The sequence below is a fragment of the Verruconis gallopava genome (assembly GCF_000836295.1).
Source record: "Verruconis gallopava strain CBS 43764 unplaced genomic scaffold supercont1.12, whole genome shotgun sequence".
NCBI classification, from domain to species: Eukaryota; Fungi; Ascomycota; class Dothideomycetes; order Venturiales; family Sympoventuriaceae; genus Verruconis; species Verruconis gallopava.
This window is the reverse complement of record NW_015622148.1, coordinates 251,410-269,253: the sequence shown is the minus strand read 5'-3', so window position 1 is coordinate 269,253 and position 17,844 is coordinate 251,410. Positions and strand designations below refer to the sequence as shown.

At 46.0% G+C, this 17,844-nt stretch overlaps 5 protein-coding genes across 6 annotated transcripts; 4 read left to right on the top strand and 1 right to left on the bottom strand.

Moving 5' to 3' along the window:
* The first annotated feature begins 4,406 nt into the window (after positions 1-4,406).
* PV09_04306 lies at positions 4,407-6,528 on the top strand. 2 transcript variants are annotated; one of them, XM_016357629.1, is made up of 6 exons: positions 4,407-4,680; positions 4,822-5,055; positions 5,173-5,455; positions 5,557-5,662; positions 5,768-6,043; positions 6,183-6,528. In XM_016357629.1, exons 1-6 carry the CDS (start codon positions 4,563-4,565, stop codon positions 6,444-6,446), a joined length of 1,281 nt encoding a protein of 426 aa, XP_016214421.1. In that variant the 5' UTR covers positions 4,407-4,562; the 3' UTR covers positions 6,447-6,528. The 2 variants fall into 2 exon arrangements, with proteins under 2 accessions (XP_016214421.1, XP_016214422.1); XM_016357630.1 differs by having other exon boundaries at positions 4,407-5,055.
* Positions 6,529-6,790: 262 nt separating this feature from the next.
* On the top strand, positions 6,791-7,708 carry PV09_04305 (uncharacterized protein; the record flags this gene model as incomplete). The annotated part of the gene is made up of 3 exons (XM_016357628.1): positions 6,791-6,904; positions 6,960-7,120; positions 7,171-7,708. The coding sequence occupies 3 exons, from the start codon at positions 6,791-6,793 to the stop codon at positions 7,706-7,708; spliced, it is 813 nt and encodes a 270-aa protein (XP_016214420.1).
* A 486-nt stretch (positions 7,709-8,194) lies between these two features.
* On the top strand, positions 8,195-9,064 carry PV09_04304 (uncharacterized protein; the record flags this gene model as incomplete). Its single annotated transcript, XM_016357627.1, has 1 exon — positions 8,195-9,064. The coding sequence occupies one exon, from the start codon at positions 8,195-8,197 to the stop codon at positions 9,062-9,064; it is 870 nt and encodes a 289-aa protein (XP_016214419.1).
* Positions 9,059-11,156, bottom strand: PV09_04303 (uncharacterized protein). Its single transcript, XM_016357626.1, has 2 exons — positions 10,915-11,156; positions 9,059-10,866 (listed from the first exon to the last, which is right to left on the bottom strand). Exons 1-2 carry the CDS (start codon positions 11,120-11,122, stop codon positions 9,158-9,160), a joined length of 1,917 nt encoding a protein of 638 aa, XP_016214418.1. The 5' UTR covers positions 11,123-11,156; the 3' UTR covers positions 9,059-9,157.
* Positions 11,157-15,565: 4,409 nt separating this feature from the next.
* On the top strand, positions 15,566-16,447 carry PV09_04302 (uncharacterized protein; the record flags this gene model as incomplete). The annotated part of the gene is made up of 1 exon (XM_016357625.1): positions 15,566-16,447. The coding sequence occupies one exon, from the start codon at positions 15,566-15,568 to the stop codon at positions 16,445-16,447; it is 882 nt and encodes a 293-aa protein (XP_016214417.1).
* Positions 16,448-17,844: the final 1,397 nt, after the last annotated feature.

Genomic DNA, 17,844 nt, shown 5'->3' with positions numbered 1-17,844 from the left:
TCTTGAGAGGTTCAATGAAGTTGATGTTCATTGTAGTGTCGTGAGAGGTCGATTCGTGAGACTTGTGGAATTTAGAGACGGTTGAAGAGGGATTAAACGACATGATTTTTATACCAGGTAACGTTAAGCTTATTTAGAGAGTAGCAATGTAGATGTGACTGTGTCGGTTCTTGTGGTCCTGGATATGATGTGATATCTTGCCTGCTTTATACTCCAAACCCTCCTGTTTAGACAAGAGATGAATGAATGAAGATAAGTGGCAGTGGCCAGTAAATTAAGAACATGGGTGGAGACCTACATGCAACTTGAAAGACAACTAGTCTGGGCTGTGACCGGCAACTGCTGAAGTCTCTTACCCTCGTATCTAACTCTGACAAATCTTGTGGCTGGACATCTCTCGATCAGAGCTACCGGGAACAAAATTTGGACCCAGCAAGCTCCTTAGAATTCTAGCGAGAACGGCCAAGTACAGGCCTCGAGAACAGGCAACACGAAGATGAAAGGCGGTCGCCGACTAAAGATTGCGCCATATCTTTGCACGAGGACTCAAACATGATTACCGCAGAAAATATCCAAAATTCTGATTGCCGTTGACTGTTTTCGACGTGATGTCAGAGTCCACCCGCTGATTTCAAGGTCGCAAGGTGGCTGAACTCATAGTTCGGTCGGAAAGGATCTGTGAGTAGCTGACTGTAGGGCTCTTACAAGGTGGATTTCGTCCAGCGACAGGTGGAAAGGCTTTCGGCGATCAGACGAACCAAGGGAGTCCGGGAGGCAATGACTTCGCCGGCTTCAGGACGAAGAATGTACAAGCCTCAACTCTTATCGGAGCGGAGAATCACAATTTAAGCCTACAGGCTGAAAAGATGGTAAGTTTGTACCACATATAGCATACGCGTTGACGTCAGTCATTATGAGGCTGTTTCGCATAGTCAGAGTTTCATATTTCACGGAATTCGTGAGGCAACTAATTTCTGAAAGCGGTCTAGGAACTCGAACGCGGGTATGCCTAGCGAACAATGCCCAAGAGGCGGAATTTCTCACAAGGCTTGAGGCCGCCCATTCAAGGATTGAGGTGGCTGTGCGAAGCTGGGCTGTAGAACTACGCTCATCCAGATTCTAGGTCTAGAAACCACTGCAGTGCGAATCGAGCAAGCTGATCCCACGCAAGCGCCACTCTGAATCAAAAAGACAGTTGTCGAATTTTCTAGGCAAAAGCTTGGAAGAAACATGTCAAAACGCAAAAGTTCGACTTGATCTATCGAGCGGGCTTTGAAACGTACTCGCATCGCCTTTCTAGACCGGATCAAGTCTGCGACCGGTCGATGAGAAAAATATGACCGACTCATGAATGTGTTCTCTCAATGATCATAAGGTGTTCCAAACACGCATTAGTTACATGCACGAAGATCACAAAGATGATCTTAGGAAGGTCGCCGACGCGACCAAGATCTTGTTACAAGCTCTAGGCAATCCTCACAAAGAATTTCGAACATATGGAGGCAGCACATGAACTCTAGAATAAAGCCTATCAAGTTGATGAGATTTAGAACTAACAATCACAAAACACATGTAGCGAACTATTTAGTTGACTGTTTTGATAATTTGAATGGTTTTCGTCGATCACATTGGCCGTTGTCAAATCCAGAAGCCTCAATCATTTTCCATCACTTGATTCAAAATGAGTATAAAACGAACAGAAGGCTTCTTTTCTCGAATGGGACCTGTGTTCTATTGCACTTCCAACGTGCAATCGTCAGTTTTGGAGCATGTGTCTGGATCGAATATGTGATCGCAGATCGGGCAGGCAGGATGATTTTTGCACGTCATTCTACCATATCCACATTTACATGTCCAAAACTTCACCTCTCGTCGCCTTGATGCAAGTTGACACCCCCGGCGCCGCTCCCATGGCTTGAATTTATGCTGGCTAACAGGCATGACCGAGTCCGAAGAACTTTCGTCAAATGAGATTATGTGATTAGTTTGAACCGCGCCCGATAGCGAGCTCTGCAGGGAATTGACCGTTTGCGCATCTCTCAATCGGCAGCTAGACGAGTTCAGCTTCGATGCAACTTCAGTCTCTTGGAAAGCTTACGAAGATCTTTTACTGCGGTTGAACTTGTGAAAATGTCTACTTGCTGCCTCTGCCCTGGACACTCTAGATTCTTTATCCACGACGCAGTCTGAGCAACGACGATGCTCGCATTTTATGCACGCAGGACATAGGTCGTATATGAAGAAACAGCCACACTGACAACAATACCAGATTTGAGTCTTCATGTTGATACACGAAGAATGTTCGTGATTGTTTGGGAAGCAAAAGATGTAACGTGCTATAACGATAAAATGAATTAGCGTACGGGACTTGAATTGAAGAGTACGAGGGTGAAGACCATTAGCTTATAAGTACATAGAAAGGGTCCCTTTGAGTGATTTTCATCACATCCAAGCCCCAAAATGTGGTCGTCAGGAGGCGTTACGCCGATCATCTCGAGAAAGCCTAGTAGGAGAGTCGAATTCGCCTTTCTTGAATTCCGTCAAAGGAGTGCAAAACAGCCTGAGACATCAAGAGGTGGCCTCTTGAACAAGCCACAATAAGGTGTAGTTGTCTCTAGAGGGACACAGAAAGCTCATGCTCTATTCTACGTGACTTGAAGATTAACTGATGCTTCACTTTGAAGCAAATGCGAGAATGTGGCAAGCCTCTTACAAACCTCCGTCAGGAGCACGTTGAACAAGGTTCCGTCTTTGAGAGGCCAGTATTCATGATAATGATCATGTGTTCCGTCTCAAATGTGGGCAACTATGATGAAAACCAGCGCCTAGAGAAATTTCATCCAACAGGGAGATACTAAAGGCAATAAGCAACAGCCCATTAGATTCCCTGCAGCAGAAATTTTTTTGCGGGTTGCAGGGAAGTACATAACCGCTCCCCTGTTTTGTCCGACGAGGCAAAGATAGGCAACTGTTATTCGTCTGCTGCAAAGCGCTAAATGCGATGATCCAATACTCCCAAGGGTAGAGCCATGGAGTCCTGGAAGATCAGATTGTGGGGATTTTGAGCATCGTCACAAAGTTGATTCTTGAGATAGGATTACTTTTCTGCAGTCTTTGGAGAACAGGCTACATGCTCATTAGCACAACCTGTTTTTGGTGTAGGCGGGCCGACAGCAGGTGCCTTGAAGCAAAAGATCGTTAGAGAACCTAACCTTCCACCGGCCGCATACATTTCTTTGACGTGTGCTTATTATGTGGTTGTAAGAATGTTAGTTTCACTACTCTGACTCAATTTAATGATATCTTACTCGAGGGGCTACAACCTTAAGCAACTTTCCGTGTGCTTCGGGTTAGGCGGAAATAACTTAAAAAGCGGCGCAACAGAGCTGCATTTAAAAAATTTCTCTCAGATGGAGTCATATCGTTCCTAGAACAAAGACAAATTTGGGTGCGTTGGAGGTCATTGCGCCTCGTGCAAAGCCCAGCGCATAGGACCCCACAAGAAGAACTTGGCCCATAATTTTGGCAGTAACCATGAAATCGCGTACGGAGTTGTCGAACTGGTAGTTTAAGTATTCCTGACTGCAAATGTATGCGCTTTAACACAAGTGCCTCTTATTCGTCCATGTTTTCTTTTGGTGTGGACATCTCGCTTCACTCTATTTTCATTTAGAGCAAGATGCATTAGAAATTACCTCGCTTAGGATTACATGAGCCCGAGTTCTTAGATGCAGAGGATTTTAGTGTGGAGTAATGGCCCAGCCTTGTGATCTTGGAATCGCCTTGTCGCAACCCGGTGATTATGAACCTTAAAGTGTAGCTTGGAGGATACAAGAAAAAGCCCGCAAGCTCCTCATTGTGAGATAGGTAGCTCTGAGCGATTGGGCAAGGCTTCGGTGTGTGCAACCGGTAAGCCAAAATGCAGACTGTAGTAAGAGGGCAAGTACACCGAGAAGGCTGAGGATGGATAAGGCAGAATCCGCACACAGCCCGCGGCTTTTTTTGCCTAACCGACTGCTCGACCTGTTACTCACGATACAGACACAAGAGAAGTTTGTTTGGGGCTGAGGGCTCAAATATTGTTTCGTTCGGGCGATGCATTTTGAAAGCTCGTGCGAATTCAAGGGCAGGAATTGTGATCGAGGTGTGCGCTGTTTCCGTCACGGGGATATGCATAACGTAGACAATAATCGAGGATGGAAGTATATATCATGGTCCGCCACGTCGCAATCTGACCTTCTAAGAGAGATCCATGACGAAGAAACATGTCCTCAAAAAGTTAAGTCGTGTTTGGTCACGTGAGTGGAAAGTGCGGAACGTTGCTGCCTCAGGGCTAAGGCTGAACTGGCCAGCGAATGACGTTGACCATGTGGACTAAGTTCAAACTTGCGCCAGCTTAGCTTCTGCTAACATCCAATTCATGGCAATCGCACCTAAAAATACGTCACAATCGGGGCGGAAATAACATCGCTACTAACGGCCAACCATAGCAACCGCCATCTTCAATCCCAGGTCCAAACAACAACCTGAGGAGAAGTCTTGCGATCACACCCTGCCATGAAATGACATCGGAAAGGCGGCAGCATCTGTCTATCAATAAGTGGGCCGCACGAGGAGTGCCGACGTGTATTCTCGCTGCTACTGGTTACGCAGTATATGTCTTCGTCAAAAAGATTTGCAGTATGTGCTTTTGGTCAGCGGAGCATTAAGATCTCAATGGCATGACAGTCATTGGAATCATGTTTAGAGCTCCGAAGTTCCTGCCATATGCTTCTTTACATCATAGAGACTTTGAGCTTCCACGGCTGATGAAAGGTCCAGTTGAATACCTAATCGAACCCGCTGAAAATGGCTATCGCTTGATAAAAGAGAGAGTGTCGACCGCAGTCCCTGTCCTTGTGTTTTTCTTTTTGCTTCTGGTGTTGTATTTAAGCTGCTATGCCCGATTAATGCAGACCATTGCACACAACCCCGGATATACGACTCGAATACCTCATTCACCTCCGCACAATGTAGAACGTAGCAAAGAGAAGAGAGCTAGGTCGATTTTGTCATGTATGCTGCTCAGATTTCAAACAACATTTCAATCGATGCCTGCGAATGCAACATGTCAGGCACAGGTTGAATTTGCAGCGAGTCGTGGCTGAATGAAAATTCTGACAAAAGCTGTAGGTACACGTTCGACAGTTCTCGATGACACACTCTATCCAGTGTTAAACAGGACCGCAATCGTACAGGGCAAGGTTCCTCCTCCACCAGGCATCGAGTACTTTACACGTAAGGACGTCTTTATTTGTGATGCTCAAGGATTACCTCTCTTTTGCGACATCTGCAATAACTACAAACCGGATCGTACACATCATTGTAGCGAGGTTGATAGATGTGTGCGACGAATGGATCACTTTTGTCCGTGGGTTGGTGGTATCGTATCGGAGACTAATATCAAATTTTTTTTGTACGTTCAATTCACCTACTGGCTGTGCTCCGACCCAGAATTTACTTTCGCATTGTTCCAGTTCGATATCGTTCAAGTTCTACGGCTAATGGTGAAGCAAGGCAATTCTTATTTTATGCAGCGGCTTGGGGTATCTACACCCTAGGCTTTTCGTCGTGGGCAATATCTGATCGCATCAGTAAGCACAATGCCCTGATCCTCTCAACGGTACGTTATTCTGTGTCTAAATATTCACCGACAAATTCGTCCACACCTGGAAATCTAGGTTTTTCATTGTTTATCTAGAGCGTTGGTTAAATCGTTTTTACATAGCCACGAAATGAACTATTTAGCCGAATCGATGGCCAGTGGATTGCCCTCATAGCCATGACTGGACTTCTTGGCGGCTTGTTCGCTGGAGGAATGTTTCTAACCACCTTTTATAACGCGGCCGTCAATCGATCAACAAACGAGCAAGTTGTTAAAAGAAGCTACTGCATCGCCGTGCGACTGCCACAGAAATTCATTGAGAAACATCCGTCGAGGCTCGCAAACTTTCCTACTATCACTTACCCACTGAATAGAAGCATTCTCAACGTTACTACTTCTGTAAGTTTCAAGCTCGTCTCACCCATTTTCTTCTTCGTTTATGCAGCAATATTGTCACAAGTTCTGCTACATCGAAGGACTCGAGAGCTTTGGTGAATCTCCTCGCCGATCTCAAGCGACGCTGACAATGTTTTTCAAGGGGAGAGCAGATTTTGACGAGGAACGTAATACTTATGGCCGTGAGCATCAACGAACATATGCTATACTGCAGTCAAAGCCATCAGAAAATATTTGGTCTGTTTCAATTACGCAGAACCTGAAAAGCGTCTTGGGAGAACGATACATTGACTGGCTGTTGCCGCTCAAGTACCCACCCTGCGTTCGGCATGATGATCCACGGAGCGACTATCCACTGGGGCCTGACTTTGAGCACTTGTGCAGAGAAGCAGGCATTCGGGCGTGAATGAGATATCGAAGATTCGTATATCGCTAGCTTATATATCAGTAGCAATACGATCTAGTTTGACAAACAATTACTCTCTGAATCGCTTGCCGTCAGTTTTCTTTTTCGAATTTTGTACCATCAAGCAGCCGTGAGCGAGTCATTAGGCCCTGTACAAGTACTTTCCGGAAACCCACCCACGAAGACCCTTCTGATTGGCCAATCTCTTGCCGAATATGCCGACGGTCTAGTTTTCATGGGACTGGGCTCTCAAATCCGTAATATTTCATATACAATTGAGGCAATCATTAATAATCGGTCAATTGCATATTCGATTGTAGCAATATTGCACTAGCTGTGTAGTTATGGCACCGGTGCCAGAATTAACTAACTTGACTGTCACGTTGAAAGATGCCGTTGCTGTTCTAACGTACAACCGCCCCAAGGCTGGCAATGCTCTCAGTCTCGGGCTAATGCAGGTATTGCCAGAGGGACTCTATCACTCAAGGATACATGACTGATGAATAGTAACAGGATCTTTTGGTCGGACTAAGATGGGCAGACAATGACGATAGAGTGAAAGTAATTGTACAAACCGGAGAGGGAAGGCTGTTCACGGCGGGACTGGACCTGCAAGACAAAGCGATCGTTACGAAAGATACGGTCTTAAGCAACGAGTTTTCAAAGGTCATATGGTATGTTCAACTCGCTTCCACCGTGAGACACATAATGAACATCGATGCAGCGAGGTCCATAAAACCATGATCAACTCCGACAAAGTTTTGGTCACTGCTGTCAATGGAGCGGCTCCAGGTTGGGGTACAAGCTCTTTGGCTCTTGCAGACTTGGTGTACGCATCGCCAGATGCCTACTTTTTCACGCCTTTTGTCCAGCTAGGCATTTGCGCGGAAGCATGCTCAAGCGTTACGTTCGCAAAAATTATGGGACACCAGAAAGCGGCATCTCTCCTGCTAGCTGGCGACAGGTTCTCGGCCGCGGAGCTTGAGAGCGCCGGTTTGGTGACAAAGGTACTTCCCAAGGAGAACTTTTTGGAGGCTGTGCTGGCACAGTGCTATAGGATTGCCAAGCTGCCATCCGAGTCGCTCAAGCTTAATAAGAGAATGATGATGAGGAGTTGTCGACAAGAGTTGCTCGATGTGAATGACTTCGAGCTTGAGGAACTTGGTAAGAAGGCGAGAAGCCAGGAGGCAAGAGCTGCGGTCGAAGGATTTCTTGCGGATCAAGCAAGCAGGAAGAAGGGGAAACCTCCGGCAAAGCTATGAACGAAACAGTCGTCAAGTGGTTTCCTGATCGTATGATCTTTGAATCGCTAACGCTGAATGATTAGCATTCGGTGCAATTCTCATCATAGTGTTTTGCATGGAAACTTCGAGGATGGAGAGAACAAAGTATTTGATGAATCTTACACGCGACGCGCTAATGGTAGATGCCCTATATATGGTTCTTTAACAGAGCACACTGTATTCCATCAGAGCACGCGGAGTTTTGAAAGACTCTTGCGAAATCATCGGGACATTTCTTTGTCAAATGATTTCTATTGTTCTGAGGCTGACCAATCAGCTTCGGAGTCGCGAACGTTCCGTGGGCGATCATCCTTTTGTCAGCTTCAACGCTCAAATTCCGCGTTAGGGTTGCAAAGCACCGGCAGGCCACTGGGGAAGAACGCCCACATCGCTGGCTTTGCAGAGTTGAAAGGTACGATTGACGAACATTAGGATAACATAATGATTGCCAATCATTAGCAAATCATGTTCTTGCCTGTCTCATTTCGATCTTTCCTATTCGGAGTTCTCTTCTCGGCCCTAGCGCTTTTCGTGTTGCCATCTATACTCAAGCAAGAATATAAAAGCATCGGTTCCAACATGGCAGTTAATAACAGCACCAGGAACACAGCAATTTCCATATTGGCAAATATGAGCCTCAAGTCTCTTATCTTCCGCCCACGCACTGCCGCGTTAAATTCGAAACCGATCCAAACGGCTTCGAGACATCTCACTTCAACGGCCGTCACCAAATCCGCAAAACCTTTCATGGATGCCGTCAGATCACGTAGGACAATCTACGCGCTGAACAAGACTGCTCCGATCTCAGACTCTCAAATCCAGACCATAGTCAAAGAAGCGCTTCTCAACACTCCAAGCTCATTCAACTCTCAAACAACGCGCTTAGTTCTCCTGCTGAGGGAGGAGCACGACAAATTCTGGGATCTTACCAAGGAGTCGCTGAAACCGCTCATCTCTGCAGAGCAGTTTGAGCAGACATCAAAGAAGCTCGACGGCTTCAAGGCTGGCTACGGCACCATCCTGTTCTACGAAGATCAACCCACCATTCACAGTTTGGAAGAGCGATTTGCAACATATGCAGACAAGTTCCAGCAATGGTCTGAGCACACAAGCGCTATGCATCAATTTGTGATCTGGACTGCGCTTGAGGCTGAAGGGTTTGGAGCTAATTTGCAACACTATAACCCGGTAGTTGACGTGAAGGCTCAGAAGCAGTGGAATCTGCCGGAGCATTGGAGCTTGAAGGCACAACTTGTGTTTGGTGGACGAGAAGGAGAGCCGAACGTGAAAGAATTCAAGCCTGTTGAAGAAAGGTTTAGGGTATTTTCAAGTTAAAGGAAATCTTGATAGATTGTGCATATTCAGAGCTCAGCATTTATTAGCGTATCATTTGTAGCATGGAGCTTAAGAATAGATGTCAATCCATTACTACTTTCTCTTCCCTTTGAAATTTGCAAGCGGATTTATTTTCTTGCCCTTCGCCTTTGCTGCGCTCCTTCCATGGCTCTTCTGTGCCTTGATGATTCTTGACCGTCTTACCCTGTTCTCAGGTAGCTTATGCATCGATACAAAACCGACGTCCTTCTCCAAAGCCTGCTTCCCACCACTCGGTAACAGGTATTCCGGCACGTGCTTGAGATGGCTCTGCACTCGTGCCGCTCGCAGTTCGCCATCGTGCCTTAAATGTTTCAGATCCTCGGGATTCTCTTCGAAATGTCTCTTCAATTTCTCGCTACGGATCAGTTCCTGGCGAAGCTCTCGAAGTCGCGCCTCGCGAATGGCACCACTGGTGACGGATCGTAGAGCGTCTGCTAAGCGATACCGAAATCCTTCGAGCTTTTTCATATCGAAGGCATAAGGCAAAAGTTCATTTCCCTTCTTCTCCTGTCTTGCTTTGATTTTTGCAAGAACTTCTTCGTCATGTTCGGTACTGGGTATGCTCGTAGGTTTGTGCTTCCTGTATTCTGCTTTGGGTATCACAAAAGACAACGCCATGCCAGTCTTGCCAGCCCTTGCAGTACGACCAATGCGGTGGGTGTATGACTTGGAGGACAGTGGGAGGTCAAAATTGAGGACACAGGCTACGTTCTTGAAGTCGATGCCACGAGCGACACCATACTCTTTGTCACGTATATCCTTTTTCCGCTTCTTCTTTGAGGATTGTGAGAGTTGGGTTCCTGTACCATCCGCATCGTTATCATCTTCGTCAACTTGATGGTCATCATCTTTGCCACCATCAGCGTCATCATTCACGATTTCTCCACCTCCATCTCCTACATCCTCCTCTTCGTCTTCAGTAGTCGATGTCTTTTTGCTTTTCTTGGTGTTTTCAATCACATCTTGCTCGTCTGAAGCAATGATGATGTCGTAGACACCTTTGTTGAATTCCTCCACGACGTGGATTCTAGAATTGACTGGAAGCTCGGAGTTCAAAACACAACTGCGAATGCCAAACTGTTCGAGGAACAGCTTTAGACGATAAGATCGGTCAATGTCGCTCACGAACACAATGGTCTTGCCTTTTATGAGCTTAAGCATAAATATAGCATAGATAAGTAGGAACTTCTCTTCTTCACCACACTTGACGATATATTGCTTGACGCCACTCGAGTCCTTCTCTTCGTCGTCCAGCTGTAGCACAATCGGGTCTTTGCAAAACATCTCTTTCAATTTGTCTGTCTCCGAGCCTAAGGTTGCGCTCATGAGAAACGATTGTGTGTTGTACGGCAGGGCCTTGCGAATGGCATCCAGATCTTTCGAGCTACAGTATGACAAGACCAAGTCTGCCTCGTCGACGACCAGGTACTTGAGATCCGACAGGGAAAGCGCGCCGCTGTTTATGTGCAATGCCGCTTTAAACGGTGTAGCGATCACAACATCGGGATTGCCTGAAAGTCGAGCCCGTTGAACTTTATCATCCTCCTTGCGGGCAAGATTCTCAACTCGCACATCCTTTGCACAGAATGAGGCGAATAGGTCGACAGCTTTGGTTACTTGACCTGCAAGCTCATTTGTAGGCACAAGGATTAGCGCCGAAGTCGATTTCAAGGTCGCTTGGGTGGCTTTGCATTGGAGGATCGAATGAAGAATTGGAAGAACATATGCGGCCGTCTTTCCAGAGCCTGTTCTTGATCGAGCTAAAGAAATTTAGCCTACAGATCATACCGGAGAGCATATATACATACCTAGAATGTCTTTGCCTTCTAATGCAAGTGGAATGGCCCTCGCTTGTATGGGCGTTGGCGACGTAAACTTCTGTTTCTGTATTGACTGTAACAATCTAGGCTCGAGTCCCAGCTTGTCAAAAGACGCAGCCGAATCCCAGAACGGCCTTTCATCTCCATAACGGCTGCGTTTGCTTGGTTCTTCTGTGGACTCGGCTTTACGCTTCATTGTTGCGATGATCTCTTCGAAACCTCACTCATTTGAAGCATCAAATTTTTTTTAACTGAATATGGCCGGGGCGAGCAGAGCGCTTAATTTTAGGCGGCGGGGCCTGCATCAGACGCGATAAACGCTGTGCAGTGACATCGACTGTCGTGCCGGGAGCCTCGGACGAATTTGTCAAAGATCGACAAGTTAAACTAAAGCAAACAAACTGGAGAGACAGCACCTGCTTGTTTGTCGACATTCAAGCTCAACCTGTTTGCGTATTCATACCATACTTCAACTAATAAGTGACATACAAAATCGATCTCTTTCAGCTGCTCTCTGCTCGCTCCGCTGCATGCACCACAACTGCGCGACATTTACCGACTCGAAACATCTCTCGCAGATCTAGTCCTTCACGCATAATTATAAACATTTGAATCCCAACGATGAAAGGCTACTGAAAGGGTGAAAATCTATGTCACTTCAGTGTTATCATCAGTAGATATGCTCCACGGATGCCTAACGTGGTTAGATACCTAGTCAGAAATCTCCAAATTGACAAAATCAGGACCTAGATGCTCGCTTTTGTTCACTGTCTGAGGGATGAGGCTACACGGCTCCGCACAAACCATATGATATACCTCTTCTTTGTCCTCAACGCACATATGCCGGGCTCAGCTTCCAGTAATGACTTCACTCCAAATATCTGTAGTAACCGCCTCGTTGTCAGGCTACTCGCTAGTACGTTAAGCACGCATATCATTGTCTTCATGGAACTGAGCAAATATCCTTCCATTGAGATGAAAACGGCCATAGCATCTGAAACTAAGCTGAGCTAGTTGACCTTGAATCGGCTCTCTTCTGCCCCATGTTACTGTATTTGTTCACATTCTCTTACCACGTAATGCACGCGATGCCTCAGCTAATTGATCACATAGCGCCAGCTGTCAATGACCGTCCGATTGGTTGTTTTCAATTCTTACGTTGCAAGCTCCGCAGCCTTTTTGCCATATTCCAAAGCGTGCAGATGAAGGTATCCCAGCCTCAACAGCCCTATTGTTGCGGCAGAATGATAACAACCTATCACGCGCGCACCACTTCTGGACGACCTCATGTGCCCTATCTCTGTGTGAAAACTTCTAAACCTATGAACAGGGCTTTATTGTCAAAGAACCAGAAAAGAGGGTATGATGTTGCCACAGCCAAGTAGATTTCATGCGATGACATTGGACGCTCCTGCGCTGATGCGCATTATCCCGCATGCGGAAGCTTCCTCTTTCCGCATTCAGTCATCATGAAAACGGAGTGCTAGCTTAACCGTCGTCAATTACCAGGATAACAAGCATGATTTTCATAGGTATTGAAATCCATTGCTTAGAAATGCCTCCGATCGCTTTAAGCCGACGGTATTCAATCATGCTCATGATCACGAGGTGGGTACGAATAGCGGATGTGATTGAGGTAGCCTGAATTACCGCCTCTTGTGACCATGTCTTTTGCTCGCTCTGAGATATGCATGTGAGCCACGAGCAAGCTTAGCCCTACCTGATTCCTTGGGTGCATGCAGTTATAAGGGCTGTAACTTGATTCCACCATCTCGAAGACCATTACACGGACCTGGCTTTATCTCCGCCAATTATGGTCTTACCGCAAAAACTTCGTATCTGAACGAGCACAATATTTCGAGCAAACTGTTGTGGAAGAAAACAGCGTGAAGCTGCAATGCAACGAATTTGAAGATGTGCGACATACGCACTGTTAGAAAAGATCATTCAGCGTCGCGGTCTGGAAACCTGTGTCCCACTCAAAAGAAGACGAGGCTTTCAATACAATGGAATTTTGATCAAAAACATATTGATAAGGAATGTTTGTAACCACAGTCGGAGTCAATGCCATCGTTAGACTATACGAGTTGACTACCAAACGAGTAGCTAGTAGCCATAATAGCACTTTTCTGAACCAACTCTACCTTTCAAGGTGAACAATGTGCTTTTTGAAGAATGAAATATACTGAATTTCCGCGTCAATCTAGTCTATATATAGAAGTTTGAAGACTTGAGCTGAATATGGAATTTAATCTGAGCTATGAATTCCTCAGAACCTCATCGTAAGAAGTTATTTCTTGACATGATTTCTCGGAGATTTCGTGTCAGTTAAATCAGGAAGACTCGCACATTATTCCGAAAGTCATGTCTCGCTGATGTAAAGCAAGTAGCGACATAATTTGAACCTCAAAGGTAGGATCTTATCATGCACTCCAGACCGCGTCTGTCTATCATGTGCCAAATTCACCAAGGATCAGACCATGGGAATCGGTTGATAAGTACGGATTGAACTTGTGATAATTGTCGCTTATTAACGTCGACAGTGATTACAAAGCAAATAACGTGTCTTCAAAGGCAATATTCGAGTTCTTGAGCCCATAATCACCGTCGGTAACGCGGTTTGTCCGACGACCTTACGTTCCTGTCCCTCAGAACTGAACATAATGACCCAACTGGCCAACATAATCTTCTTGAAACTCGAAGTCCTCGTCGCGCATAGCATCGTGTGATTCGTGTCGAAATCTTTGATAATATCCCTCTCTATCCATCGCATTATGCCTCGCATTCTGCAAATTCCTCACAATTTGTACAGTTGGATCAGAATATTTATAATTTATAAAATTTGGTGGATTCACGTTTGTCGGAAAATTTGCCCCTGAGTTGACCTCGGATATAGCATGGTATCTGCTTGATGGCGATGTTAGAAGGAGAAATTCAAAGTCTCCAAAGTTCACAGCTAGGTATTCGGCGTACAGGGTTCGTAATTGAGAACCATCAATCCTTCCCATGTCGTATACGCGGACGTTGTGCTGAATTTGATACGAAATATTCCATCTGATCCTCGACATTGGGTGAAGACCATCGTATCTCGATCTCAGTATCGCACGAAAGGAACGCCGCATTCCACGCCCCCAAGCCTCTGGAAACTCCTCCGGATGAGGTTGAGGTTCATCGTTTCCGATGTAGATGATTGAAAAATGCTCTTTGATCGCACCCGCCGCACCTCGCTTCCCGCGAGTCCCTATTGACCTTGGTCGATCAGAATTTGCTGTCCAGTTCTTTTCACTGGTATTCAACGTACAGACACTGAGAAGATCGATTATCGTTATTCTTGATAACAACGAAGTAACGATATTTGGAAGTTATCGGTACAGAGTAGCAATTGAGAAACACAGATGACGTTTCTGTCCGGTTTCAATGGGTGCCCGCGCCAAATTCTTCATTCCAGCAGCATTAAAAGATCTAGACTTAATTAGATTCTGTAGAAACGGGGGGCTTCGTATGCACTTCCCTTGCCTCGTCTCCAGAGGTTCTCGCGATCATGATATATTCGGAACTCTGACGTAAATTATGTGATCTACATCCAAATTATGAGAACTCACTTACTGTAGGTCCATGATCATCTGCTCTCCAGCATGCAGAAGATTGGTGAATTTAGGAGCTATCCATGCAAACAAATAGTGAAAGAACATTATCCGACCCTCCTACACCCTCTTCCCCCGGCATTGTAAGGGATGGTCCATGGCTGCTGTTTACACGTTTGCACACAGACAGGTCAACTTGAATAACCTCTCTATTGCAGAAAAAGATGTACACGCATGTCTTAGGAGAGGACGGTGTTGCTCATCACTGGGAACACGATTCAGATTTTTTAAATCAAACACTCTCAATATCCTTGTCTCTCTTTAATCTCAGCTTATCAGTCATGTCAAGGCCCACATTGTAACGAGGTCAAGACTACCTTTATCTTTGAGCATGATACAACTAATACCGTTTTATTTTCGCAGATCTGAAGCTGAGAGATTGAATCGCCAAAGACGTACATGACGCATGTTCGTGAGTAGTCAGACCTTTCGCTAGCTTCGAAGATTTGCCGAAGCAAATACTCTATGTACATAACTTTCGATTCCCTAAGAATCCCAAGGCCGAAAGGCTTACCCCCTTCTGCCCAAAAGAATATCCTACTGAAGACGAGGACGAAGGGAGCATTGTCGATGCTTCCGATCAATCAATTGCTTCAGATGGGTTTTCTTTAGCATCCGAGGAACCTCATTTGGAAGACTTATCTGGCAAACCGCTGAACGCGTCTCTTAATGAAAACATTCTGCGAGCACACTGCCGACGATCGTTTAGTCAAAGGAATTCTACCTTTGGTTCCGGCCCAGCCACAGCACTATACAAAGCTGCAGCACAGAAGGATGATAATAAAGACCTTAATCTTTATTGGAAAACGCTCCAAGAGCGCACAATCTATTTCGACTTGGTTCGAGACCACGCCGCGCAAAGGCGTCTTCTTCTATTTGCTCTAAACGATCTCTTTAGTCACATAGAACCACAGCTTCATTGTGGCGAGCAGCAAGCAAATCAGAGATCTGGCGACAGCGCTATTCTAGATCTACGTGATCAAGTATTTGCGTTGATGGGCTTCCTAAGGGACTACGAGGCCAAATTGAGCGTATCAGGCGATCGGCTTAATGATTTGGAGCGAAACCTTCAAGATCAAACAGGTTCCAGGCAAGCGTTGGTTGGTTTAAACGAGAGCCTCCAAAGCTATTACCTAATGGATTCCAGATTATCTGAGTGGGAGAAGGACAGCAGCGAGGTCCGAGAACCTGCTGTAGTGACGGAGAACTACCGGCAAGCTGGAATTATTAGGTACCTTTCTGACGAGCTGGTATCGATGTTTCCGCCTCCTCCACCTAGGTCTAACTCCATACCCAGCGCCATCCTGTGTTGTCACTCGGACGCGCAATTTTCGTCTTCAGCCTTTGGAGATTACGCGGAGAGGCATCTGCGATTGATACGGGAGCTAGGGGAGGCTAGACGAGCATATGCGAGCTTAAAACAGCAGTGCCAGGAACTCGGATATCAATTGGAAGAGCCTACCGAATATGACGATGATGACTATCAAGATGTTCTGAATTTGATGGAGACTGGACGCCCCCGTATTGACGCTATACTTGCAGGAAATACAGCAGACGAAGAGGTCACTCTACCATTGCCGATGAAGGCCATGTACGCAGGACAGAGCAGCAGGATTAAGAGCTGGCTCGACAACATTGAGAACACTTGCTCGTATCAGATGCCACCAAAACCCGAGTCAGATTTGCCTCCAGAAATGTTTACAGAAACTAGCTCTCAGCCAGACTTGACCCTTTTCGTTACTGATCGGGATGCAAGTCGTGTACGGAAGATGAGGATAGAACCGGCAAATGGAAGTTCAGGATGCGGCTCAGAACAACACAAACTCTTTGCAGTCTGCGCAAGACGGAAATCTGCTCCTGATCTTCGAAATTACTAATGGTAGCCCTTATTAGACCTCTATGAGAACAGCCTCGCCGTGAAGACATTTCCTAGACTAACATATGAGCATGAACTTTGTTTACGATTCTTCCATTCACAGCCTATCGTGTGATCAGCTCTCGTTATCAGCTCCCGATTATTAGCACGATGCTGTGTTCTATGAAAGAAACGAGGCGTCAGTACGGGACGCCCTGACGGAGAAGTGAAGCCAACTACAACTCCAAATTTGGTTCACCGAGCTCGGAAAAACTTATGCGAGATTGCTACCTGTCGATTTAATCTCGGGGTCTCTTCTTTTTTCGGTTGCTTAATTCTAGAGATAAAGGTATTCTGCATGTGTTTTACTATGGTCAGGGATGGACGCACGAGGATGGCAGCTCTCATCTACGCCTAGAACGTTGAAGCGAAAGCTCGTTAGGGCAACCATTGCTTCCCTGTCTGTTGAAAAGCACAAACAAAAAGAAGATAGGTAATTGATCCTGAATAAACCTGGTGTTGGCTTCGACGCGACTGGGTCAGTTGCATGATTGGACATGTAGTTCTAACACAAGCAAAGATTCCCTCTAATGATTGTGAGCGGAGATTCCATGTATCAGAAGCTGAGGTCTGGGATGCAGGTTGCGGAAGAATAGCGTGGCAGATGTTACAACGACCAATGCGAAGATAACCTTGCCGGCCCATGAAGTTGATATCCTTGGAGCAGAGTGGTGGCGGATTGCGGACGTTGAATTTCGGCGTTACAAGGCTGGGATGCGCGCATCTGCCGGATTTGGAGATCCCTGCGCCCACGAGCTCTCCTCATTAGTCGCCTCACTTTTCTTTCCTTGATTCACTTCACCCTTCACAGCCGCCCGCGGCGACGAAGTGCACTACCTTGATCCACGTGTATGGAGGTGCACGCGTTCAAATCGTTATCACAAGCGGAAAAGGTGACATGTCATGTCATGTCAGGCGCATGTGCAACTGGCATTGAAATGACCTAAGAACACAGTCTGACCGAAAGGCCAACGGGCGGTTGAACAGGCCCGCAGATTGAAAATCGTTATGAGACACGTCATATAACATCACAGCCCTGTTAGATCACAAAGTTTGAGGATTCCGCTGCTAGGTGGATACATTTCCCGTCTAAGTTTCCAAAGTAAGAACAAAGGACGGCACACTGCCGCTGCTAAATTTGACCGGGCAACTTGGTCGAGAATGAAAGATAATTCAGCTTTGACTGAGTCATACTTTCTCATTATCATTATCACAAACGTAAATAAACTTAAATAACAACTAAAGAATCTTTGATTATGTGGATCGTGGCTCATGTACCCTATAGAGTGTTTGTGAACTAGAGCAGAACACATTAATCAAGGTTTCAATCTTGACAAACGACACGTCTCCGCCTTCTGA